Below are 26,244 nucleotides of genomic sequence, written 5' to 3' on the forward strand. Positions count from 1 at the left end.
CTACTGCACTGACTGCTGTGCTGAAATACCCCTGTTGGGCGTGATTCATACGCAGTATCAAATAACTCATTCATCCATATACCAAAGTAGTTTAGTGTTGGTGTGTAATAAATACTATTGTATTTTTCTAGCATTGGTGTGGTTCTTTCCTGTGCAATTCTCACGGACTGACTTTTGTGGTAAATGCACCCACTTTACAACCTCCTGGATAAGCCTTTGCTGCTCTCCACAGCAACCCCTTGAGAGCTTGGGTTATCAGGAACCTCTTACACTATCACTAAGGGTTCCCTGGGTTCAGTGCAGGGTGTATCACCAATAGGTGTACAACATATACAGAGCCATCCTCCTACAAGGATGACTTGGGCCCGGTCGTTCCTGATCTTCTGGAGAACTCTGGGCAGGAGTGGTATGGGTGGAAAGGCGTACATGAGGTCGGAACTCCACTCGAGATGAAAAGCATCAAAGGGCGTGAGCCACTTTGGAAACTCCAGCATGCAAAACTGGTGACATTGCACGTTCTCTGCGGAGGCGAACAGATCTAACCAAGGTTCTTCCCACTGCTGAAAGAGACCCTGTGCCACCTTCGGGTGATACGATAGGCATCGTCGGCTGAGTTTGTCTGCTCTGGCTTTCAGAGAGCCCGCTAGGTATTGAACCACTAGGGATATGCCCTGCTTTTACAGACATGACCAGAGGCGCAATGCCTCTTGACAAAGGATCCACGACCCCACCCGCCCTGTTTGTTGCAGTACCACTTGGAGGTGGTGTTGTCCGTGAGCACTTGTACCATCCTTCCCTTAATGGAGGGTAGTACGGCTTTCAATGCCAGTCGGATTTCACGGATTCCGCCAGAGACCAGGGTCCTCTGACGTCCACCTCTCCCAAAAGGACGCCCCATCCCAGGAGTGACGCATCTGTCACTACCGTGAGATCTGGTTGGAGAAGGGAGAGGGGTCTGCGTCTGAACCAATCGTGATTTTTTAGCCACCACTGCAGATCATTCGCAGTTTCCTCCAAGATCTGAACCATGTTGACAGATTCCCGTGATGCTGCGCTCACTGGAACTTCAGGTCTCACTGCAGAGCCTGCATATGCCATCTGGCATGTGTTATCGGCAGGATACAGGATGCCATGAGGCCCAGCAGCCTTCAAGTCAATATCCCCGAAATCCAGGATAGAGGCTGAAACATTGGTATCATATCCTGAATATCCTGGACTCTCGCTCAGAAGGATAAGCCAAAAACTGCACTGTGTCCAGAACAGCTCCGATGAAAGGGAGCGTCTGAGAGGGAGTCAGGTATGACTTCGGCATGTTGATAGTGAATCCCAGCAAGTGCAAAAGCTTCGCTGTAGACTGGAGATGGGAGACAACAGACTGGGGCGAGCCAGCCTTCAGCATCCAGTCATTGAGATAAGGGGAGGACTTTAACCCTTGCTCTCCATAGATAAACTGCAATCACTGGCATCACCTTGGTGAACACCTTAGGGGCGCTGGTAAGGCCAAAGAGGAGCATGGTGAACTGAAAGTACTCATGGCCTACCGTAAACCGCAGTAAGCGCCGGTGGGTAGGCAGGACAGGAATATGAAAATAGGCGTCCTGCGAGTTCAACGCTACCATCCAGTCTCCTGGGTCCAGGGCAGACAAGATCTGAGCTAACATGAGCATTGTGAATTTCTCCTTCGTGAGGAAGGGATTGAGCATTTGCATATCTAGAATAGGATGAAGGCCTTTGTCCTTTTTGGGAACCAGAACGTAGCAGGAATAGCAACCGCAGCCTACTTCTGGCACCAGAAACCCACTCTATAGCTCCCTTGGCTAAGAGAGCTGTAACCTCTTTGCTGAGAATAGACAAATGATCCTCCGCCAGCAGGTCGTGAAATGGTGGTATGGGGTGAAGGGTAGCCTCAAAGGGGAGAGAGTAGCCCCTTCGGACAATCTGCAAAATCCACCTATCTGACGTTATGGACTGCCAGTAGGGCAGGAGAGGTGAATCCTGTTGCCATCTGGGTGCCCATGGTGGTAAACTGACAGAATAGGAGGGTTTGAGAGTTGTTGTAGTCAGGAGTGACGGACTGACCAGACCGCCAGACAGCTGACCCACGAGATCTGTGAGTACCGCGCCCTCGTCCACTCAAAGACTGCAGAGCATGTACGGCGTGGTGGCTGGGCAGAAATTGGCCTAGCTGGAAACCCCTCATGTAGTCATGAAAGGAGCGAAAGGCAGATTGGGATGGACAGGGGGCAGCTGCAAGACCCAAGGACCTAGCCTTTGCCCGAGAGTTCTTAAAGCACACGAGCACCGAAAACGCCTGGTCTCCGAAGTGATGTGTGCCATCGAAGCGCATGTCCATAAGGGAAACTTCTACATCCCCCGAAATGCTAGTCATCCTCAGCATGGCATGGTGCCTAAGGGCCACAGTAGGGGAAACTGATCTACCTAGCGAGTCAGCTGTGTCACGTCTGTATCGAATTGCGCCTCTCTCCTGTCGATAACAGCTTGGGAGAGTACGGCCCGGGTCATGGTAGGGGGGGAGAAAGCAGACAAGCATCTGGAGGCGTATCCAGGCCTCTGCCATCACCCAGTTCCTCACAAGTCCATATTATTTTCTTCCTCATACGGATGGTATTATAGAGGGTCCAGCAACCCATCCCAGTCTTCCCCGAGGTCTAGCCCAAGAAAATAGGGCTAAGGCTCTGATTTAGGAGGCAAGGCTCCTGATAGCATCAGAGTTGACGTCTAGTGATGCCCATCTGGCTCCTTTTCGGAGTTGGGGATGACAACGGGGATGGTGGCGCCTGGAGCATCTGGCCAGGAAAGGTTGAGATGGTACGACCTATGTCACTCCAGATCCAGGAATGGATCCTTGGGGGCCCACTGGAGCCAGAGCCACAGGCGTGGAACCAGATGGGGCCCTTTCCTACCCTGGGGACTGAAGGCGTGTTGGAGCGATCGGACTATCCAAATGTGAGGCACAAGGCCGCACAGAACTTCTTCAGTTGTGCGGGGGCACTTCGACTCATGGAAATTCGGGGAGGCGTGGCGTCTGCCAGGCGCAGATTTCGGGGTATGGGGCCTAGAATGAGGAAGCTCCCTCTTCACGTTGGCACATGGACGAGGAGAAGTCGAAGAATTATTTGACTTTTTTCTTGTGCCTTGACTTACCCGAATGTCACGAGGACTTGAGTGGGACGATGTAGACTTTGTGCTCCATGACCATTCCCGGGACCTTCCCTCAACTAGGATGTAGACTTGCACGTAGTCGCATGCAGGTCACCCTGAGCTTTAGGAATCGCTCCCTCAAAGCCTTCGGGTGCATGGCCCAGGAATCGTAGCACGACTTTGGATTGCGCTCCAAACACAGACAGACGTGGTGCTGGCCTGTCACCAACATCGGACGGTGACCGGCTCGAAAGGGCTTGAATCCCATTTGACATTCTCGACACACCAGGAGGAAAACCCTCAAAAACTGTTGACAAAACATCGAAAAAGTTTAGTCAAAAACTGACTGATGGGTAGCTCTTCTCTCGGATCAGTGCTGGTTGGAGCGGAAAAAAAAGAACTGACGTCAGCACGCCTGAAGGGTGCCTATATAGGAACAACAGTGTCACTTCAGGCACGGATGCTACCGATGATGGACACGGAGCTGATCAAAGCCACCCTCCAGTGCGCAGGGGTACTGTTCACGAAAAAGTTTCTGGATCCAGTTTGACGCCTGTGGAAATTCATAAGGTAAAGAATCTGTGGCTAGAAGTCGCTATCAGATGCTTGCCAAGACCTTAGAGCTAGTTTCCCAGGGAGGAGGTCAACAGCTAAGTGAGGACAGGTACTGCAGCGTGATAAGGTCGCTACCCAAGGTACCGAACCTGAATAGTGAGACCTACAGGTAGATCCGATGCTGTGCCTAAATACCTCCCAAGTAGAGTGGTGGCATATTTTCGGTGTGAACCTCAATGGCTGTTGTGACGATTGAACATCCTGCCACCCTTACTGAACAGTTGGTTCACAGATGAAGAAAGAGAATTGAACTGAAGAACTCCAAACTCCATCCAACAAGTACTATCCTGTACAGCCATCTTTTGAAAAAAATATTACACAGAAAGTGAGATGTAAACCAGATCAAGCAATGCCAAAAGTTAATAGTTTGGGTGTTTGTATTGTGATAGTGCAGAAAAGATAGCAGTATTGAAAGACTCGTTTAAGTGAGAGAAGAAATAGGGGAGGTAAAGGGGATTCAGTACAGGATTATGGTGAGCAAGTCAAAAAATGTCATACCTAAACGTTTGTGTGTCATTCCATTTTTGTACAAGTCTAAATGTTTCCATCACTACAATGAATGAATAAATAACTTTCACGACAAAAATAAAGGTCAATAGTTAGGAAAGCCTTGATGTGAAATATTCTAGACCTACATACTTCAATTCTGAGAACAAAAGAGAATGCAGTGCAGAAAATCGGACTTGAAAGGGAAGCAATCTGGCAAAAGAAAGTGCAGGAAGGGACTAGGGGATACACTAAACAAAAGTAATCTGGACGCAAAATCTGGGGGTCATAATGTAAACAGTATGCAGTCTATGGAAATTTCAGATTTTCTTGCTCATATTTTAGAAGCGTTAATTAATTTTTCCTTGACATCAGAAAAATAATTAAGTGAAGCCCTGGAAGGTATATTAAGAGAGTGAATAGGAATTAAAGAGTAAATGAGTAATACCTGTAGAGCGAAGCCAGATAAACACATTAGAAACGGGCATTGGCAAAGCCAAAAGGTTTCACCTATGGGAGACCTAGTGGTGTTGCCAATGGTTTTTTGAAGATGTTGCACAGCAGCAGTAACTGCTTTGCAACATTACTCAAAGTAAATAAATCAAAGCACTATGGCGCGGCTTGTTGTACCAACAAAATCAACAAGCATTGGCAAAGCCAATATGTCTCGCCTTTGGGACCTTATAAGTGTCGTTGCAGTAAGGATATTGTGCTGCATACCTAAATACTTGCAAGGTCCCAAAAGCGAGACCTATTGGCTATGCCAATGCTGTTTTCCAGTTGTTACTGGTCAACCTGCACAATCACTCTGTGCCAGATGAGGTCATCTGTGGAGGGAGAAACATCTAAACAAAGGATGCTCCTGTATCTCTTACAAGAGAAATTAGATTTTATTCCTAGAGAATCTCACTAAGTTGCCCCTGGAGACATAGAATGGCCTCCCTGTAATTTTATCACGCGGATTTAATTAGGCTTCGAAACCTCTGCTGAAGCCCCAAAAGGTATGTTCCGATGTAATAAGCAAATTGCATATATACTTTCACATTAGGAAAGTTAATTTAGTCGGAACCTGCTATGGTGAATGGGAAGTCTCTCGATAAAGGGCAATCTTCTGAGTGTACATAGGCCGAAAGGGGGAGGTGGGAGCTCTGGGGGAAGGGAAGGGGCGTTAAGAAGAACAGATTTAAAAGGAGCCATTTCTACCGAGATAAGCACGGACTAGCCCAGGCCATGAAATAGATCCACGGTAACAACAAGTTTCTAGACTGTCTGTCAGTATAAAAAAGAAAAGTGCAAGAGGGTTTTCATAATGCTTTATACAGATAATGAGTCAATGGGCAAGAGAAGCTATTGCACTGTTGAACAACCTAGTAACAAGGAATTTTAGGTTACAACATTTGGGGGAGGAGAAAGATAGGGACTTTAAAAAAACAATAACTACTTACAGACACCTTTGGCAAGTCGTTGATCCCCCTTCCCATGAATAATTAGCCCATAATGTGGCAGATCAAAAGTCCAACATAAGAAAGTGATTGCGATCGTGATCACTGTGAAAGCGAAAGTGATCGCGATGACGCGCTGCTAAAGCGTGTGCAGCAGCGCGTGCTTGTGTGCGTGAGAGTAAGCTGGTGGCCGCTTTAGTAGCACTTCTAAAAGCCACTACTAAATGTCTCTCTGAGCAGCGCATGCGCGCTGACTCAGCGAGAACTAAAAATGACTCTGTCCTAGTGTAATGTAAATAGTGCTCATGTAGAGCGCTCCAATACCTACAGGACGAGTTTGCACTGTAAGCCTGGAAAAAAAGAATACAAAAAAAAAAAATTTACGAGAAAGGAGGGTGTGAAACAAAGCAGTGAGGATAAATGGGGTTAAGAGACGATGGTGGTGCTGACATGTAAATAAATAAAAGAGTACCTTAGGAGGACAGAGACTGAAGCCCAGGAGGAAGCCGGAGGCACCGACAAATAGAAAGCAAGGGAACAAGAGTGGCATGGGAGCCAACCAATGGAAGTACAGGTAAAATGGGCGGGCTCTAAGACCCTTTTAGGCTTTTTTTTTTTAAACAGTAGCTTTTGCTGACTGCATGAGCACTGTAGGAGAAACCTAAAAAGGAAAAAATTACTAGAAGTGGAAATGGTATTGGAAAATAGAGGAGAGAGAGCAGAAACAGTGGTAAGCTTTAAAGTACAGGGAGCACGAAGGAGATATGAGAAATAAACGGAGAGACTGGAATTGAGGGAGGAGTGAAAGGGAAGGGGTGGGTGAAGGGCAAAAAGAGAAATGACAAAGCTAAGAGTGCACAATATGCAAACTAAAGATAGAAAACCAAGTGGGTGGATATTGATTGATGGGAATGGTAGGAAAAATAGAAAGACTGATGTAAATAAGATTAACAAATAGGCAAAGAGACATTTCGTTGGCACCTGTTCCTAACAACTTTCAAAATGATAAACTAAGAATGAGAACTGATCTGAGTGTTTTCGCTGAATGCAGCAGTAATTTTATATGTCTATTCCACAATTTGCTGCTAGGAATTGTGAGACGGTCTTTACTCACTCAGCCTCCTCTTCACTCTCCCATGGCAGATTTTGTTAATGATTTCTTAGCTTCCAGGTTTCCTTAAGAAAAGAAGCAGTTCTTGAGCTTTTTCCAATCAAAGTCACTCAGCAAGTAGAAGAATATCTCTCTTGCATTCCTGATTCACATGTCTTTTTTTTGGACATTCTTAGCTTTTTTTAATGGGAAAAAAATCAGTGTGAACGCTAGCAGTGAGTGTTCCTTTAATGTTGCATGTGCATATATTCTCTTAGGCCTGATTCAGTCATTTTTAAACCTCAGTTTTAGGTAAAAGGGTGTTTGGACCATGCAGAATTACAGAGCTCTTCTGATCTCTTCTAATCCTGATCCGTAGATACCCTGTTACCTGATGGCAGGACTGAAAATAAGTTATTTTGTTGAGAGATTTCCTTCCCTTAAGCCAGCTCCAACCCCATCCCTACTTTTAGGAAATGGGAGCCTGTGATGGTTTGGACAGATGATAGAGAGTTAAGGCCGGCAGGGATGGGGGCTTTGAGAAAATCTGAGACCTTATTAAATAAGATGGAGTTACCATAAAGATAACTGTATTCTACTAATGCAGGTCTTTCCCACTTGCAAACTAGGAGTAGATTTTGAAGCAAAAGAAAACTGAAACTGACAGTGCAATACAGCACATGTTCAATCTGACAACAGAGAGACGGGTACTTATAGGCAGACATGGGTTAGACCGACACAAAGAGGGAAGAATCGACAGACCGATGGATGGATGCTCAGTTACTGCTGGGGAACGCAGGCTCAGTGTTTACCCAAGAGTTAGGTCACCTGCTGATGCAGCTATATTTAAGGTGAAAAAAGTAATGGACTGTTAAGATACATTCTATCCTTGGTCTCTGCTTGGGAAAAACAAGCACTGAAAATGCAATAGGTCTCGCCATTTATTAAGTTAAAGCCATTTGCTTTGCTAATGGTATTGTATAGCAAAGCAATGGCTTTAACTTAATTAAAGGCGAGACCTATTGCCTTTTTAATGCTGGTTTACCCTGCTTCCATGCAAAACGGGGTGAATATGGTCTTGCACCTCCCTAGGGCTCGAAGTTTCCACAAATGATTGGGACTGGTTGAGTCACCCTCATCAGACTGAACCATTGGGCGGTTTGCTGAATGTTCTGATTGGAATGGCGTGGGGTTAAAGAGTGCCAGGGCCCAGATGATATGCCAGGGTCAGAAACGGGCCACAGCCCAGCGACAAAAAGTGACTAGGCCCATTTTGATTACGCTTTGCAAAATTCATTAATATTTCGCATTAGGCACATTTGCAGCACTTTTTGAACTCAAGACTGGCTCTAGCGAAACATATTTGCATACATTTGTGTACATTTTGCAAAAACATCTGCTGTTTCACACGCCCCTACCTATGTCCCAGAGATGGGCTAGAAATGCCCGCTTGACTCCGAGATAGCTCAAGGATTCTACACTTCAAGACAGAGCATAAGACGCAAACGTCTCGAAAGGGCCTCCATTTCAGAATCTCCCAGCAAGAAGAACACAGATTCTTTTCCATTTTATTAGCATGTTACATGAGTAATGCATTAAGTTCCTTTGTTTATCACCTCTCAGAATGCCTACTGTTTGAAAAATGAATTATTTACCGAGAGATTTTGATGAAAAAAAAACTATAAGCAAACAAATAAAAATGCTTGTAACTGATAGCAATTCAACATGAGGTTCAGATTACTGTTTAAATTTGACTCACCGAGGGCATATATCTTAACTATGTCTTTACTGTATTAAAACATATGAGATAAAGCTACAAAGCTAGCGGGGAAGACAGATACCTCCAAATCCGCACAGCTCATGCTGTAAGCTTTATCTGTAAAACATGCTCCACTGTATTGAGTTTCTGTCTCCAGGAGCTGATTTAAGGAGCAGGCCCGGGGTGGCAGAAGGGGCATTCATTCCATTATCATTTCAAGCAGTCTGTCCAGCAGGCTCCCTCGAGAGTCCGGCACCATCCCTGAAAAAGACAGCTCACAGTGTGCGCCTCACACACACATAACCAGAATCCTCAGCGCTTTGAGGAAAGCAGGGCAAAGCCGCCTAAGCTGTGCAGGCGAGCCTGGTGCTGAAATGGCGGTATTCGAAACAAATAAGGAAAAAAAAAAATTGTGTTTAATAAACGCAACCATTTGAAGCCGTACTGCAGTGAGTGGATTTAATATTTTTTTTTATTGGCTTGCAACACAAAAGCTTCTAAAATATAAAAGAAGAGCTGCGGGACTACAGCGTGAGACGCAAAGGAGGCATTATTACACCCAGCACTAAATGTCAAATATAATATACGGCAGCAATATCCTTCCCTTGCGCTGTGGTGCTTTTAATTCCTGCGCCCAGGCACCTCCTGCTGGTGACTGCTCGTCTCCTATCAATTCTCTCCTCATCAGCGCGCGCCCTGGTGAGACATAAATGCTGGCTCCGTTCAATTAAACATCTTCACCTAATGAGGCATGGCCAGGCGAGTTCAGGCCTGCTTTAAGTAAGAGATTCAATAAACCAGGCATTAGTCTCACACCTCTGGCACTTGGACTGCCGCCAAGCAACATTCGCAAGGCCCATTTGGAGCCCTTAGAGCGCACAAGCTCCGTTCCCTGCAGTGGGAAAGGGAAGGGGGTGGGAAGGAGGGGAGATGTGCAAGCGGGGACTGCCTTCACTGGCGGCGAGAAAAAAAGTCCCCAGTGTATCATGCCGCCAGTAAAGCATCCAATCCCCGCGTGCACATCCTTTTCTTGTTTGTCTCCCCGGGACACGCGGGAATCGTATCGATTCCAAAAAGACTCTGCATGGCAGAGCAGCGCATGCGCTGCTTTTCACCAGGCAGAGACCTAAAAAACATTCTGCTGGGTGATGGAAGACCAATTTCCATGCCGATACAATCTTTACTTTTGTTTGCCATTAACACCTCTTATGAAAAGTGCACCCAGCACGGACATTCCATACCGGGTTTCTCAGATATAACTGAACAAGTTACTTACCTTCAATCAATACCACTATTACTGGTAGAGCATCTATCTAACTGCAGATTCCTCACCTTTTGAATATTCCCCCAGGCTGGAAATGTTCAGTCTGTATCCCTGCACACAGATAGGTGGCACCATGAAGCTACATGGCGATATCACACCATTGTGAAAGTGACACGTGCAGGCATATCTAGGTGCCATCCATTCACATTGACATCAGTTGCTTTATGTACTGCCCACGCCCTCAGGCATGGACATAAGAAAAGAGTCCAGTTCCTACAAAAAAGAGGGGTGGGAAGGCTCATGAAGAATCTGTGTTTACATACAATCTCTACCTTAAAGAGAGTTACTGAAGGTAAGTTAGTTGTTCTTCTGATAGAGACTTCTGACCAGATATTCCTCATCTTTTGAATAGATAACAAAGCATTACTTCCCAGGTGGTGGGACTGTGAACTGGCTGAAAGCAAAAGGTCCTGCAGGACCGAATAGGCAAAATGCTCATCTCATTAACTTGGCTGTCCAGACAGTAATGCTTCATGAACATGTCCATGAAAGGCACTCCACATGCCAACGCCTTGGCTCTGGTGGAAAGAGCAGACAAGCCTTCTGTATGCTACTTATTAGCAGATGCAAAGCAGATCTTAATGTAGAGCACAATTCAGTCGGAGACGGTCCTCTTCCCCATTACCTTGCCTTTCTTTACCTCTGTGAATTCAATAAAGAGCTGATCATCCACTCAGTGTTGTCTGGTACAATCTATATAGAAGCTGAGCGATCTTAACATCTAGGAGATGTAATCTTTCCTCCTCCTTAGAAGCAAAGAATGTCGGGAGGCTGATGGTTTACTCGCCATGAAAAGGAGTTAGCACCTTTGCCAAAAAAAGAGGCAGGTGTCCTGAGCACCAGCTTGTCTGGGTGGAACGAAGTGTCAGGAGGATGAACATAGAGGGCATGCAGTTTGCTCACCTTGCGTGCCCTCTGAGTACATGGTACTATAAATCCCACACTGGCATCAGTGGGGATTTATTGTAAGGAGTAGTTTGGTACCAAACACTCCTGTGATCAGTGAAGCCATCATGGTGCTGTGTAACTCGAGTTGTTGAGTTCCCAGCCCATGTACTCTCTATGGCTTCCCTCAAACTTATATTAGGAATATTGACCTCAATATTGTAGGGGCATATCTGCTCATGCAGATATGCCCTCACCAGTGGTATAGTGCATCCTGCCTTAGGGATCTGAAGCCTGCTAGAGGTGGACTTACCTATACCTTCAGGAATTGTTAGCTGGCATGGCACCCAGGCACCCATTTCGACTTTGTTGTTTTCTCCCTCACAGGGGCATGCAAGCTGCAAGGGCAGTGGTATGGCCCCAGTGATGGGGGTCCCAAGGGACCCTCCTCAGCTCCCAGGCCCTAGGTACCCAGGGTACCATTTACTAGGGACTTACAGGGGGTTGAAGTACCAATTGGGGATTCGTTTTTAAGGAAGAAACACTGGCACAGGGAACCTGGTTGGCAGGAACCTGTGCACCACATTTGAAACCACATCAAGACCAGGCAAAAAGTGGGGCTAACCTTGCAAAAGAGGCACTTTCTTACACATTTGTTACAGTCACACATTTGTTACAATTATTTTGTGAAATTGTCATGTAACACCAGGGTGAATGTACGACAGTGTTTTGCATTCTGTCCATCAATTGTTCTTTTTGCATTTGTCACCCTGAGTGGGACGGGCATGCCAAAACCTGGGTCCCGTGCTCTCCATGCCACTTGAGTCAAGCTATCCTGGCTGATGAGGGCTTAAAGCCCAAAACCAGTCCTAGGACGCTTGTTTCAAGTCAAGGGAGGACCTACCCTGGCAGTTCGGGCTGGACAGTTCCCATTGGGCGCAGGGTCAAGACTCATTTGCACATGGCTGGGTCCAAACTGGAATGGCATGGTGAGCAAAAAAATGATGGATTTAGGCCCGGATCTCTCTACTGGGGTGAATGTACGACATTGTTTTGCATTCTGTTCATCAATTGTTCTTTTTGCATGTAATGCAAGTCCACAATAATCTTGTTTATAAGAGAGGACAGTAAAAGTAAATAGCATACGAACAGAAGTAGTAGCAGAAAAAGTAAAAAGAACAGAGTTAGGGGAGTGGATACTGGACAAAATTGTCAACAATAATTTGGATAGTAACGATGAAGTTGCACCCTTTGTGCATCTTTGAAGCCTATTCCATTATTGGTAAGGTAAGAGTGGTTCAAAGTAGCTTATAAACATATGGGGGCTTGGATGAGTCAATAAACGTATCTAGCTTGTTCCCAAAAACATTTTTCTGGAATCTTTGTCTTTTTAGGTGTGAATTTAGTGAGTTATCAGCACCTATGGTAAATTGGATCCAGTTCCACCATGTATGAATAGAGAGATGTTTGTAGTCCTTCTATTCCAACATAATGGATTTAATGTCCAAGATCATCAAGAGATCGAATACTGGCAATGGTATTTTTGAAGAGATGTATATAGTTGGTAGAGAACGCACCAACAGTCATGGCGGGCAGATCGGGAGTCCAGTTTATGTTTAATGTTTTTGTCATGTTTTGACTAAATTCCTCCCAAAAAGCGCTTACAAAAAAGGCACTTGAACAACATATGCCTTAAATCGCCTTTTTCTTTTTCATAACTCCAGAAAAGGTCAGCGGCTTAATGCACTCTCAATGGAGTCCAATAGGTTTTATGAGCCAACCAGTACCAGTATTAAGCAAGAGCAATGGCTATTGTGTTACCCATTAATCTTTGCCATTATGTGTCCCTTGGTATGAGCTCACTATCTTGTATAGGTCTCTCGGGGGATTTTTTTCCCCATTTTGTCTGAAGTTTGGTAATGAAAGTAGCACAATATGGGGAGACTGTATTAATAGTGATGGGGAGGTAGGGATCATGGAGTGTTCTTGTTTTGGCTAGGTCCAGATTTATTTTTAGGAATTTGTATAGGCCTTTTGAGTTCAGGTTACATCTCGACTTCAGGATTGAGGCTTTAGTGAATGCAGGATTTTGGCGCTATAAATGGAAAACAAAATATTCCATTTGCAACATAACAGGGCCGTGTTGTTTGCCAGCGAGTTTCCCTTAAGATGGTCATACATTCTTGGGAAGGGATGAGGTGTTCAAATACCTCATGTGCCTGATCACAAGGTTGAGCTGCCCACCAGAGCTCGAAGCCTCTTGTGAGGGCTGATGGATAGCTCCAACAGAGAGTAGAGTATCAGAACTGTCTGCCCATGTTGAAGCAACCAGAATGAGCATCAAAGATCTTTGCCTTAACTTCCTCTCCACGGAGGTAAGCAGTAGGTGAAGAGGAAAAGAGGAAAGTATTGTCCCTGACCCATTCATCCACATGATTTGCCCACTTGGTGTGGGTACCTGGAGAGAAAGTTTGGGCATTTTGTGTTTTCTGAGGTGATGAACAGGTCTATCTATCGAAGTACCAATGTTGTTGTTGTGGGTGGAGATGATGAGTAGCTGAGCAGGTTTAAAAAGTCATTGTCCACTCCAGGAAGATGTTCCACAATGAGGTGAACGTTGTGGCGGAGTGCAAATGCTAAATCCACTGTACTAACTGGGACAGATGGGGAGAGAGTGCAGATCGGAGTATTTTTTTTTTTTCAAAAGCAAGTGTGTGCCACCAGGGATTTTTCTTTTTTTTTAAATGGCCTTTGTGTTTCAGGGAGCGGCAGTGCTGCAGTATACCAGTGGGGCCGCTGGTAAAGTTATTACTTCCATAAGCATGATAGTCTGTGCCCGTGCTGTCAAGTACTGCAACAACCCCGTATGCCAGAAGCGGCTGATGGTACCAATGTTGCCTAGGGATTCGGGTCGTTGCCCGAATGAGAGACGGAGGACCCACACTGCAAGGGAACTGCTCTGACCGACTACCTAGGACTGCTGAGGTTGCTGTGGACGATGTTTCACCCTTGTTGGGCTTCAGTTAGGATCTGAAGGAAGGAATCTACCCCAACCCCGCTGCTGGGTAAAGACAACATGCAGTGTCTGCACGAACTGAGTGTTGCTCTGACAACTCAGCAGAACATTAGCAGCATAACTCAGGAGCGAGCCTGTGCTGCTGGGAGCTGCTGCATGGTTCGCATGCATCCCAACTTCTCCGGGCTGAGGCACCCAATGTATTGCTGCACGCTTCTGGGCATTGCTGCATTCTTCTGGGCTAAGAAAGAGAGTAAGATATGAACAGGGCTAGTTGGGCCCCATGATACTCGCTAATAACAGCCCTGCAGCACCATAGATACTTTTGACTAAAACCTGAAGAGCCACCATTGAATTAGGAATAACCCTGAACACGTTACACAAAGGAGGGTGGGGCAGGGATTTGCCAAACAACTACTACAGCCGGACCTCAAGGGGGATTATGCTGTTGCTTCTGATTTTCTTATACCTTTTCATGTGTATAGTCAAAAATAAAATACTTCTTTTTCATATATAAGCAAATATTTGTTTCAACATTGATTTATTGTTCGTACTGTTTGCACTTCTATTTATAAGTTGTGTTCACTGACATGCATCTACATCTCCACCAAAGGGAGCATTCACTCCTCACCCACAGTTACCACTGAGAGTCAAGTGCAGTTATTCAGGATCTATAGTAGGTCAGGGCTAGGGACATCAAGTGTAAAATGCCTCAACTGCCACTCTGAAAGGAGTTCTGACACACACCCTTCCTACTTTCAGTTTTTTTATTTTTATATGGTGACAGGAAAACTGTTTTCTATCTGCATTTGTCTGTATAAATCCATATATATGAAAAACAGGGAGCCCTACTATTACAGTAATTTTCCATAAGACTATAGTGCCATCTTTCAACAACCACTTCAATTTAATTTACAGCTGTTTTCACCATGTTTAAAGCACCTGTCTGAAGCAGTTACTAATTAAATGAGTCTAATTAGACTCTCTTGTTAAACTACAAGCATGGCCTTGAGTCACATAGAAGGAAAATAAATGTGTTATTGAGGTAATGTAGGGGGGTATAGCTATGAAGTGGTACAAGCTTACAACCCAGTCCAAAAGTAGTAAGGGACTCTCTTTGGAATTCATCAAGCACTGAGGTCTGTGCTGTAGATTGAGCCTCTTCACTAAGATAATTTGCTAATCACAGGCATTTTAGTAATTTGCTGATTTTTTCACTGCCTTCTTCTGGCTCAAATGCCAAAAGATATGATGGACCTGGTATCTGTCTGTTGATCTTTGCAGAACGAAAGGAGAATGGATTCAGATCTTGAGGACCTACAGACAAACCTTATTCAGGAGTCTGAGGAATCATACTTAATATTGCTGATTTCTGGATATAGGTTGAATGATCTTGACAGACATTGAAGCTCTCTGGACTGTAATTGGTGAATAGTGAGTTGCTAGTTTCTAAAGATACTCTAGGGTCTTTGTCCCAACATCCACATTTTCAACTTGATCCTCCTTCTACTAGGAAATGATCAGGGAAATTCAGTGAAATTAAAATGTGGAACACACTTGCCTCTTGATAGTCTGGTAATTAATATTTTGGTAGCAACAATCTAGTCAGGCAATCAATGCATATGTTAAAGGGTTATTTTAAACAGAGTATCCTTTTTTGGGCAACAGGACATTGATATAATTGACCAAACAAAATGTATATATTTTCTTTTGTGTTTTAACAATAATATTTTTAACAATAAATGATTGTAAAGTTGCTAAACCACTCCCTCCCACAAAGGACTGTACACTCTTGAACCATCATCAAATATCTGTAATTACCAGAATAATGGAAACTTTGACATGGTGATTCTATGTTAAAAAAAGACTGTTTACTTGATTATCGCCCTCATGAAGAAACGTACATACTTCGTTCTCTTCTTTCCCATTCGGCAGATTAGGGAATACATAAGGATTTGTTGACATTTTTATTTTTTATTTACATAGCTCATGTTGTCTATCCACAAACAATTATACCCACTTTTGATTCATTGTTTACTCCTTGAAAATGTAATTTATTTTGAATATAAATTAATAATCTTGCTTTGATGACAAAAAAAAATCTGTAATTACGTTCAAGGGATTTAAGGAAGTGACCAACAACAATCAGAATGGTCTATTTGAGCATTTCCTTAGGTATCAACATTTATTTTCAAATGTTTATCCGGCAGTTTTGATCAAATACAACATTTTTATGTATCTTCGGTAATAGTTAACAAACGGTTTTTCTAAACATCTTCATTTGGTGCTCTAGAGTATGCTACGACATGGCAGCTATTTGATACACACGTTTATAAATGAAAAGCAGAATGAGCGAGACAAAATGCAGTCAACCGTACCTCATTGTCTGGGCTAGGAATATTCTCCAAAATCATTTTAGCCTGCTGGAAGTGCTTACTAGATGCCATATAAAGATCGGAGGACTGAGGAGGGGGGCTGTACTTGTTTAAATCAGACATTTCCTGCAGAAGGAAAAGTAAAACATAGCTATTAATACAAAACGTCAACCAAAAGCCCCATGTAAGAAAATAGAAACCAACTACATGTATCCAACTTTACAGTAATACACAACAGGTACTCAACACCAGTAGTAACTACCATACTTTTAATCAATAGGCTTTTTCCACTATATTGTAGGGTTAGTGAGCTACCTCGTCGTGGGTGCAGAACCCATAGGCTATAAAAATTAAGGGAAGGAAACAATGGATATATCGATCTAATGCTCCTTAGCAATGTCCTTTTTATGCTTTAATGCTCAATTCTGTTTATAAAAAGGTAACCTTACATGCTACCAAGCTGAGATTGGTATACTTGTTTGCAAAGGGAAACATTCAACAGAGTGTGGTCTTTTGGTAGTAATTCAGACTCACTGGACAGGACCATAAAGAAAGTATTGAGTAAGAACATTTAGATTCTGAAAAGCCAGGCCCTAAAGGCATTCTGGAAGACAAAGTGGTTGTCACTTCTTTAGATGTTGGTGGGGAATGAGGGTACATAGGCACGTTGCAACAAAATATGTATACTTCCCACAAGAACAGATGGGGAATGACCTGCTCCGACAGGCACGAAATGACATCCAAAATATTATAATTCCAAAGAAACAAATACTCTAAAATCTCTGGGTATGTTTTATTACCCTCCTCAACACAGATATAAGCATATAATACACTAAACTTCCCTCTTAAAAACAGGACAAAAAGAAAGAAACCTGAAGACATTCTAACACACAAGAGAAAACACATCTTAACAAAGAAAATAATGCCAAACCACTCTCACATACCTAAAACTCTATATCTAACACACTAACTGAACTTACAAGGTGTACTATGCTAGAGGGGCATTAATACGAGTCAAGCTAGGGACACCCTTTGCAGGAGATGAGGTTGACATTGATACAGTGAGCAGATATGTTTTTGTGAGAGGTCGCCTAGATGGCTGACTGATACTTCTTGGTTCGGTTTATGCACCAAATTAGAATCAAACTCTTTTCCTTAATAAACTGTCTGCCCCATTGTCCTGTTGGGACACGATTCCATTGCTAATAGGAGGAGACTATGAAAGTATTCTGGACGCAGATCTTGACCACTCATTCCCTCCACTTCCCAGGGCGCCTACGGTCTCTACTGCACAATCACTGCATGACTGGCTCCGTCACTGGCAACTGCCCGAAGTCTGGTGCCTGCACAACAAAACGCTAGAGTATATTCTTTCTTCTCTGTCCCACATCAATAGCACGTCCAGCTTGACCGAATACTTAGTCACCTAATCTTTTTCCTTTCTGTTCTACACATTGACTATTTAGGATTTTAGGTCATACCCATAATCCACAGTTTTTGCAACTGGCACGGGATACAGATACTCTGGCCATCCCTAATTGGCGGCTGCAGCCTGGGGCCCTAGAAGACCCTCCCTTACTTCGAGCAAAATGGCCAAGCCAAATCCACAAGGCTTCTTGAGTGGGACGCATTCAAGGTCACTATACGAGGCCACTGCCTGGGCACGCAATGGAATATGCTTAAGAGCCTTGAGGGCGATCTTACTCGTAACGAACTTGCACTTCTCTGCATCAAAACTCAAGCCACATACTGAGATACATCAGTTAGCGAACATGCACCGCAAACACATGTCTCTGCTAGAGAGATTACATTGTCTTAATTACGCAGCCCATTCAGCACGCACACATGCCACAGCTGACTGCTCTGCCCGCTTATGGCTTATTCGCCAAAACCAATCACGTTCCCCTATCATGATGTTGTGCTCTGCCATTGGAGCACTACTTTATACCCAATGCGAAATACATTAGAAGCTCACACGACATTACACATTATAATATCAGCCTGTCACTGCTACAGACTCTAGCGAATTTTGTCACTTCTTTTCCGCGATCTCACTGCAGAGCATCGCACCAGATCACAAAGCCTAAGCTCCGCTATTGCTCCCCAGCTGCAAGTCTTATATGAGGAGGCCCTTTCGGCATCTACCTGATCTGTCTCCCAGCGAGAGGCATTGTTGGTCTCTCACTCCCCAAGCCAGATAGGGACCCCAAGGAGTTGGGAACATACCAAACTTTGGCCTTGCTCAATAAAGATTACAAGGTTCTGGCCAAAATACTTGTGGATCATTTAGCACCCTCGGTCCCAACCCCGTTCCACTCGGAGTAGAACGGGTTTGTACCTGTGTGCAATACCTTCCTGAATCTCAGATGCTTTTTCTGTGTTATGCAATATTCATCACTAATCTGGCCTCAGGCGGGATGCCTTATGTTGGACCTCGAAAAGGCCTTTGGTTCTTTAGAATGGCCCTTTTTAGTCGAAGCACTCTGTGCTATGACTTTGGGCCTGTTTTCTACGTTTAGTTCAATTGCTGTAAACCCATCCGCTGATTAGGTTCAAGACTGGCTCCTTCGTCTTAGAGACCATTAGCCATATATAGGGGGCATCCGTCAAGGTTGGCCACTTTTTCGATTAGTCTTTTCTCTGGCAACAGAGCCACTGGCTGCAGTAGTCCGGAGTCAAGGAGAGGACTGGGACATTCCTCTAGAAGATGGACTACACACCATATCCCTTTAGGTAGATGATATGTTACTGTACCTCAGACTCACGTAACATCCCTGATTTGATTGCTGCTATGCTGCATCACTTTGCTGCTCTGTCACGCCAGACTTACCTGACCCAAATCTCATATTTACTGGAACACCAATACCCTGGCAGCCCAGGATTTTCAGCTATTCGGGCATTTGCATATACCACTCTCTAGTAGATCTATTGGATGTCAACCTCAACATGCAGCCACATCCATTCGATCCCAAATGGCTTTTTGGCAAACGCTGCCATTGTCGGTGGCAGGCCAGGACCCCCTCGTGAAAATGGTGGTCCTCCCTCGCTTTTTATACTATTTTTCTAACCTGCCTACGTCAACTTTTTAAAAAAGATTTCGAGAAACGCATTAGAGAATTAATCTGTAATATGGGGCGCTTCAGGGTGGCACTGGCGAAACCCTACTTGTCCCTTGACCAGGGTGGCCTGGTGTTGCCGAATGTGGTGTAGTATTACCGGGCTTCCCGGCTCCAATGGGTGGATAAATGGGATTGTGGCCTGCAGCGGTCTGATACAGCACTACCTGCCTGGACACTGTACCGAATCCTGACTTGTTTCATTCATGCACTTTAGTATGGACACCTGAATCTCTGTTACTGGGAGTGGCCCATTGCTGCAATTGAAGGAGCCTTTACCATACATGCTCAGTGATCCCCTATGCGCCAGCTCTGGCCCTATTAAGCACACCCAGAAACATCGCCCTCACTTCAGTGCAGAGCTCATTTCCTGGTAAGCAGTTGGCTTACACACCCTGGGTGATCTTTATCACAATGGCACCCTCATTTCCTATGAGACATTAATGGAAGACTCTGGTCTGCCACCAGGACAGTTCTTTTTACATAACTCACTGCTGTCGGCATTGTCCCGCGAATGGGGTGACCGGACTCAAGAACCTCCAATCCACTTAGTATTGCAGTACCTTCAAGTAATGGGACTGGGAAGACATCTAGTGCATTGGGTGGCTGAAACACTGGAAACCCACACCACATTTTCACATGAGGCTCTGCGCACCCACTAGGAGGTCGACCTTACCTGTCCTTGCTCCGACATGGAATGGGATGCTATCCTGGGGAGTCCCACATGTGCACCACATAAAGTTAGATTCCACCTTACAAACTGTATATTGTACAAAGAGCCTATCTCACCCCTGCCAAAATGAACGGCCATTTCCACCTTGTAGATGCTGCATGCCGCCGTTGTGCTCTGTTAGACACAGACCTGCTACACAAGTTATGATCTTGTACCTCTCTTCAACTTTACTGACAGGGAGTTAAGGCCAGGCTATCAGCTTGTATGGAATACCCCATATTCTACATATGGAAAACATGCATCCTGGGTCTTTATCACAGAGACAAAAAGAAAAAGATCACCTCCTGATTTGTAAATCTGGGCTTCCTGATGGCCAAACACCTCATTACCTGTAGGCGGAAAACGCCTGAGCCCCCCTCACTTGAGGCATGGACACCGTCCTCCTTATGTGGGCACAGGTGGGGAGTGTAGCGTTACACAGAGATGATGGCCTGGGGTTGCGCAAATACCCTGTAGCCTCCAATTGGGACACCATACTATAAGATCTCCAGACTCTCACACAGGATACTTGTTTGGTCAGTTCATTGCAATATTCTCTAATTGCTCAATATTGTATTCACAAGATTTGGGATGCCATTAATATGCTGCATGTCGGCTGTAACTGTGATTGAAGTTGCCGCTTCCTTCATTGGATGTGCTGTATCCCGAATATATCAAATCAATAAAAAGATTCAAACAAAACAAACTGTGTTCGTCCTTCCAGGACTGCTCAATTTTACATGGAAAGCGTCTATCAGAGTTGGTCTGACCCTCTGCGAAAGGGTGTGAGGAGTGGTGCCTCAGAAAATGTAGAGGGTGAAAAAACAAATCCCTTAAAAAAAATGCAGGAAAGTAAAGTAAAGGTCAAATGATATCAGGTAAACCTAAATATACCTCACATAAACACACATCTTCATCAAAAAAAGAGCCTGAGAGATGCAGCAGTATTGAGAGATTCTTCTCTGTTTAGTCAGAAAAACAACTTGCCTCACAGACCCCACATTGTATGATTGGAAGGATGCCTAGCTCTGGAATTCTTAAAAAGGCTGTATATTCCCTACTTTTGCGGTTCTGAAAAGGGGTAGTACAGTAGTGTGTTCTTAGACAAATGTATAATGCATTAATTTGGCTAACAAACTACTTTTTAAAACCCCCAAAACTTTTTGGTGTGTGTTTGAGACATACCAAACGTGCACAGAGTTATTTAAATTGTTTATGATATTAGAGAGAGTCCCAAGACAGAGAACAATGGAGACAGTTACATTGAAATGTTTGAGGGCTCTCTTTGCACCACAGAATGTCTCAAGGATACATTGTAACACTTTATTTCACGACCTAAATCACCAACCTCTCTGAAAGTTCAAGGATGAAAAAATTATTAAGTTGAATGTGAGTATGGCTTGATCTTCACTGGGCAACGACAGCACTTGTCATAGCAGGTATTTTTTTAACAACAAGGTAATCATTGTGACCTAAGAAAATACCAGCACAAGCCCATCGGCCTTTGTGATAAGATGTTTACTGTGATCAAGCCTCCAAATATCTGCATTATTCACAGAAATTGATGGCCACCCCTAAGGATAATCAAGTTATGAAGGATGTTGACATGATTGCTCCTATTCAAGTGATGCAGAAAGTGCTAAATGAATCCTAGCGTATGTTCTTTTTCCAACTCCGGTCTTCTGTGATTAATATTATTATTATTTTTTTAAAATAAAACTTTTGAAACTGTTATAAACCAAGTTGATTCGCTGTGTGTTTAGATCACATTCACCGCACATGCGGTATATACACAAACCAGGAAAACCATGTCTTACCAGGTAAAAAAGTTGGTACTTTAGCAGATCCTCAGTGGATCTGGAGGACTGTAGTATTGGGCGTGAACCCCTGTGGGCAATACTAAAAATGTAAATAAATATATACACACAATATATATAACAGATAATCCAGGGCCATCAACCCAGGTATCCTTCTTTTTTTCAAAAGAGTTTTATATAGCGCAAACTTGACCCCAAGGTATCAAGAGCGCTTTACATGAGAGCCAGTTACGTTACAGATGGACACATACATTTTTGGTAGGCACGGGGAGATGAAGTGATTAGCCCAGAATCACAATATGTTGAGCGTCCCTGCCGAGACTCGAACCCAGTTCCCCAGCTTCAAAGTTGACCACTGTAGCTGTTAGCCCACATTGTATGAAGCTATAGGTTTGGTATCTGTAACTCTGCCATGATCTTCATATCTTCGGATGCTTTTTGTGCACACCCTGGCACTGTATACCTCTTGCTCAGTAAGGGAGCAGCAATCCATCTCCCACTCACCATTCCTGGAGCTATGGGGCCTCTCTTGAGCTCCATTTGTATATTTTATCTCTTTTAGCTACTATATAACCCACCCTTACAATAGCTGTACCATGGAACGTCTTTCTCCTCAAACTAGTCCAGTATGGCCAACTTAGAATTGAACTAGACTGATCTACCTGGTGTGGTAGCCAAAGTCACCTGCACCCGGATCTAAAACTGTTCAATGGCCAGACTTTCCCAAATCATATGGAGGAACATACTGCTCTCTTTGGTGCATCATGTACATTCGGAATAGGGTCTAAGCCCCCATCCTACAAATCAGCCACGGTCTACTTTTATTTGCTTGGGCCTAGATGCCATCTTTGAGTGCAGATAAGAGTTGTTTCACAGCAAACAGGATATACGCCATGATTTTCTACAGCACTGCCTTTTTCTAGTAGAAAAAAGGCATTACACATGAATAGCAGTGACACTTACTGTATGTTACAGTAGGTATTGACTGCTCACAACTGGAAAAGCCAAGGAGGAGTTCAGTCTGCAAAGCCAAGCTTTGAAAACTCCTCATTCAAATCATACATATTGTATGGCAATGACTGCTAGCTGAAAGCCCAAAGAAATATGTCAATGGCTTTTACTGAAGAACTTAAGCTTACCTTGAACTGCAGGTAGTGCACTGGTGGTGGTGTGATGACACTGTTGAAAGGGGCAAATCGGTGTTCATACCGTACTTGTTCGCTGTCTAGCTCAAACTTGGGTTTTCTTACTTTGCCATCCATATCAAAAGCAATCATAGTCTAAAAAGAAAGCAAACAAAAACAACCACTTAGACTATGATAGAAAGTGATGCATTATGATTTTGCTAATATACAGGCAACATGTTTTTTATGTTCTACCACTGTAAATACAGATATTATAAATATGGTTTCATTTTAACTTAACAAGAAGAAATCACTTAACCAATGGGATCTCCCACAGGCATTTTTCAAAGGCTCAAGTTCTTGAATGAATAAATCAAGCTGAGAATCTATTAACCAAACGTGAAAAATGTATTGCATTTATGTTATTTTACATTCTTCCAAAGAGCCACTCTCCAATGGAGGTACTAGTGTACTTTACAAAGAAGCACACTTTGGAAATGCCAACCTCAGTTACATCGAAATAGATTGAAGGGGTACAGCTAACAGTTAAACAAGCACAGAAAATAGCAGCATGGTATCTTTATTCATTGCAGAGGAGGTAGGTCATCAGTGAGGCCACTTGATTTAGTATAGCAAGGATGAGGTTAGAAAGAGGGGATGTATTGGCAGGGGAGAGGAGACAGTCTGTGGACGGGGAGGTGAGGGATAGTAGTGGCAATAGTGGTAAGTATTAAGGAAGTTATAGGAGCCTCTGTAGTTACCGTTCAAATGGTGTTTAAATAGAAAGATTTTAGTTTTCCGTAAATGTTAAGGTCTTTTTGACATCACATTTCAGCTGGGAGGGAGTTACCCATAAGGAGGCTGCTCGTAAAAAGAACTGGGAGGTGGTCCTGTGGGCACTAATAAGGGTGGTCCTGACACAACGAATGTAGGATCTTACTAAATCATGACTCTCTGAAATTCAGCTGGCACCAGTAAGGCTTTAGATTTTGCAGTGACAGTACTCTAACTCTGGTTGAATTTACTGTTTGGCTGATCTGAGAGGACGTTAATAGGGAGAGATTGAGTCCGAGGCCAATGTACTTTACTTCATTTGAAACAATGGAAGATGTTTGGCAGATTAAAGTTTATTCAGTCATTTCATATTGAATTTAAGTTGGTGGTGCCTCCAACAGAGAAGAAATTCATTCTTTCCAAGGCAGAGTCTGGTAATATTCAACTCAACCCAGTGTTGTTCTTCAGACAGATTTTTACAATGTTTCATTTAAGTCATTAAGAGCAGTTAAATTCTTCCATCCAGAATGGCAATAAATATCATTATCTCTATTCTGCATCATTTAATTTTCCTTTTCAAAAAGCTAGAGAAGAACAATTTCCTCACCTTTAGAATATCCCGGGCACCAGAGTGGATCTGGAAAATACTCACAGCAATGACTCCTATGCACTGACAGGTGGTGCTAAGTGCACTTCTCAGTTCTTTCCTTTCCGCTTCCTTCGACGCAGATCCTGAACTTCGCTTTGGATTTTTTTTGGTCAATCAACAACTCCAAAAAACCTTTAGACAGTGTCCTAGGGAAGAAGTCTCCCTCACTGACAGCGAATTCAAACCGTGCAGAGACTGCAGGTAGTCAATAACTGTTATAGATCCACACAAAGTCTGTCTTGGCTGTGGTCAGAATTCTCTGTCATGTGAGAAATGTATCCTCATTCACTCCAAGGCAATCAGAGAGCAAAACAAATGTCGCTAATCACAGGAAGAGGATGGATTTTTATCAAATCCAGCTAGGTGCCTGGGATATTTTAAAGGTGAGGAATCGGCAGTTAGAAATATCCATCAGAATACCATTACCTCATCTCCTTTTCAAAGAGCCATGCCATAAAAGCTAGGAAATCAGAAACGCTTTTCAAGTTGTAACGATGTGAAGTGCAGCATCTATCTTCCAGGACAGTGCTCTTGAACTTCGAGATGCCAATTAAAAAAATGGCTTTAGAGAGCATAAATAATTGCAAGGTCATACAGCTGAAAGATGTTTTCACTCTAAGTTCATGATCCATTTATGGCAGGTGTCGAATCTTGGAATTCTCTGTTATTATATGTTTAACTGTGTTAATTTACTAAAAGAATATAATGGCTAAACTGACGATATGCTCTATTAATGTTTGTGGTTTAAATGATAAAAGAAAAAGGGGTACAATGGCTCAGATGTTAAAAACTATGCGGCTGGACGTAGTCTGTGTACAGGAGACTCATATCGCTTGGTCTAACAGAGGGTGGCTAAAAGAGCTTGGATTGGAAGTTGTAGGGTGCTCTCGTCAGAGCTCTACAATCAGAGGGGTTGCAATTTTAAAGAGATTTGGATTGGGGGAAACTAAAAAAGTTAAAGAAGATTCATTAGGACGATGGGTTATTGCTGAACTTAAATTTGGAGGATTGATTATTACTATATGTTCATTATACGCATCTATAATTGATTACCCCACTGCCCTTAATCACCTAAGTGTGGAGTTAGCTCAATGGTCATCTAATATCATTTTATGTGGAGATTTTAATTTACATTTGGATGAAACATTTGATATCTACGGTAATATCCCATATAAAGGCAGGAAGAAGAAGGTGTTCAGGGGCACTTAAAGAGATAATTCAAGATTACAGAATGTTAGATGTAGGGTATGAGAAAAGGGGAGGAATGTGTGGATATACTTTTTTCTCTGCCCCGCATCAAAAACATTTTAGACTGGACTACTTCTTCGTATCTAAGTGCTTATATAATGAACTTTCTCAAGTGGAATATGGGGTGCTACCAAAAGTCATTTCAGATCATAATCCCATAACTTTTAAGTTTGAATTAATCACTCCTTCCACCCCTCGACCATGGTCATTTGACCGTAAATTATTGTATGACTCATCCTATGTTGACCATATGAGTATCTGGATTCCCGAATTCTTTTCTAATAACAAAGGCTCTGCAGCTGCAGAAATAGTCTGGGATGCTTTTAAATGTGGGGTCCGGGGAGAAACACTGAGCTATTCAATAAGAAAACAAAAGGAGGCTAGAATGCGAGAAGAATTAGAAATGAAAAATCTAAGGTCGCTAGAGATTCAGCTTATGCAGGCGTGTAGTAAAGGTGCAGCTACTGAAAGCATTATAAAGGAACTAACGATCCTTAAAGTCAAAATTCATCAGGGTTTTGCTACAAAGTTTGCTCAATAAGTTTCTGCCTTTAGGACAGAGGTTTATGAAGTTGGAGAAAACTCTGGTAAACATGTGGCTAAGAGGGCCAGACAGAAAGCGACATTTGCTAGTATTGATAAAATAAATA

The 26,244-nt window shown here is 43.5% G+C and overlaps 1 protein-coding gene across 4 annotated transcripts in view; it reads right to left on the reverse strand.

Moving 5' to 3' along the window:
- The window catches only part of NAA35 (N-alpha-acetyltransferase 35, NatC auxiliary subunit), a 423,189-nt gene that overhangs the window by 38,863 nt on the left and 358,082 nt on the right, over positions 1–26,244 (reverse strand). For all 4 annotated transcript variants that reach the window (XM_078675799.1, XM_078675796.1, XM_078675797.1 and 1 more), the window contains exons 20-21: positions 22,939–23,079; positions 16,158–16,280 (exon numbers count right to left, since the gene is read on the reverse strand). In XM_078675799.1, the coding sequence (XP_078531925.1) occupies positions 16,158–16,280; positions 22,939–23,079 (264 nt within the window). The remainder of the gene's footprint in view (positions 1–16,157; positions 16,281–22,938; positions 23,080–26,244) is intronic.

Source organism: Lissotriton helveticus, chromosome 2_1 (assembly GCF_964261635.1).
Source record: "Lissotriton helveticus chromosome 2_1, aLisHel1.1, whole genome shotgun sequence".
In the NCBI taxonomy this organism is placed as follows: domain Eukaryota; kingdom Metazoa; phylum Chordata; class Amphibia; order Caudata; family Salamandridae; genus Lissotriton; species Lissotriton helveticus.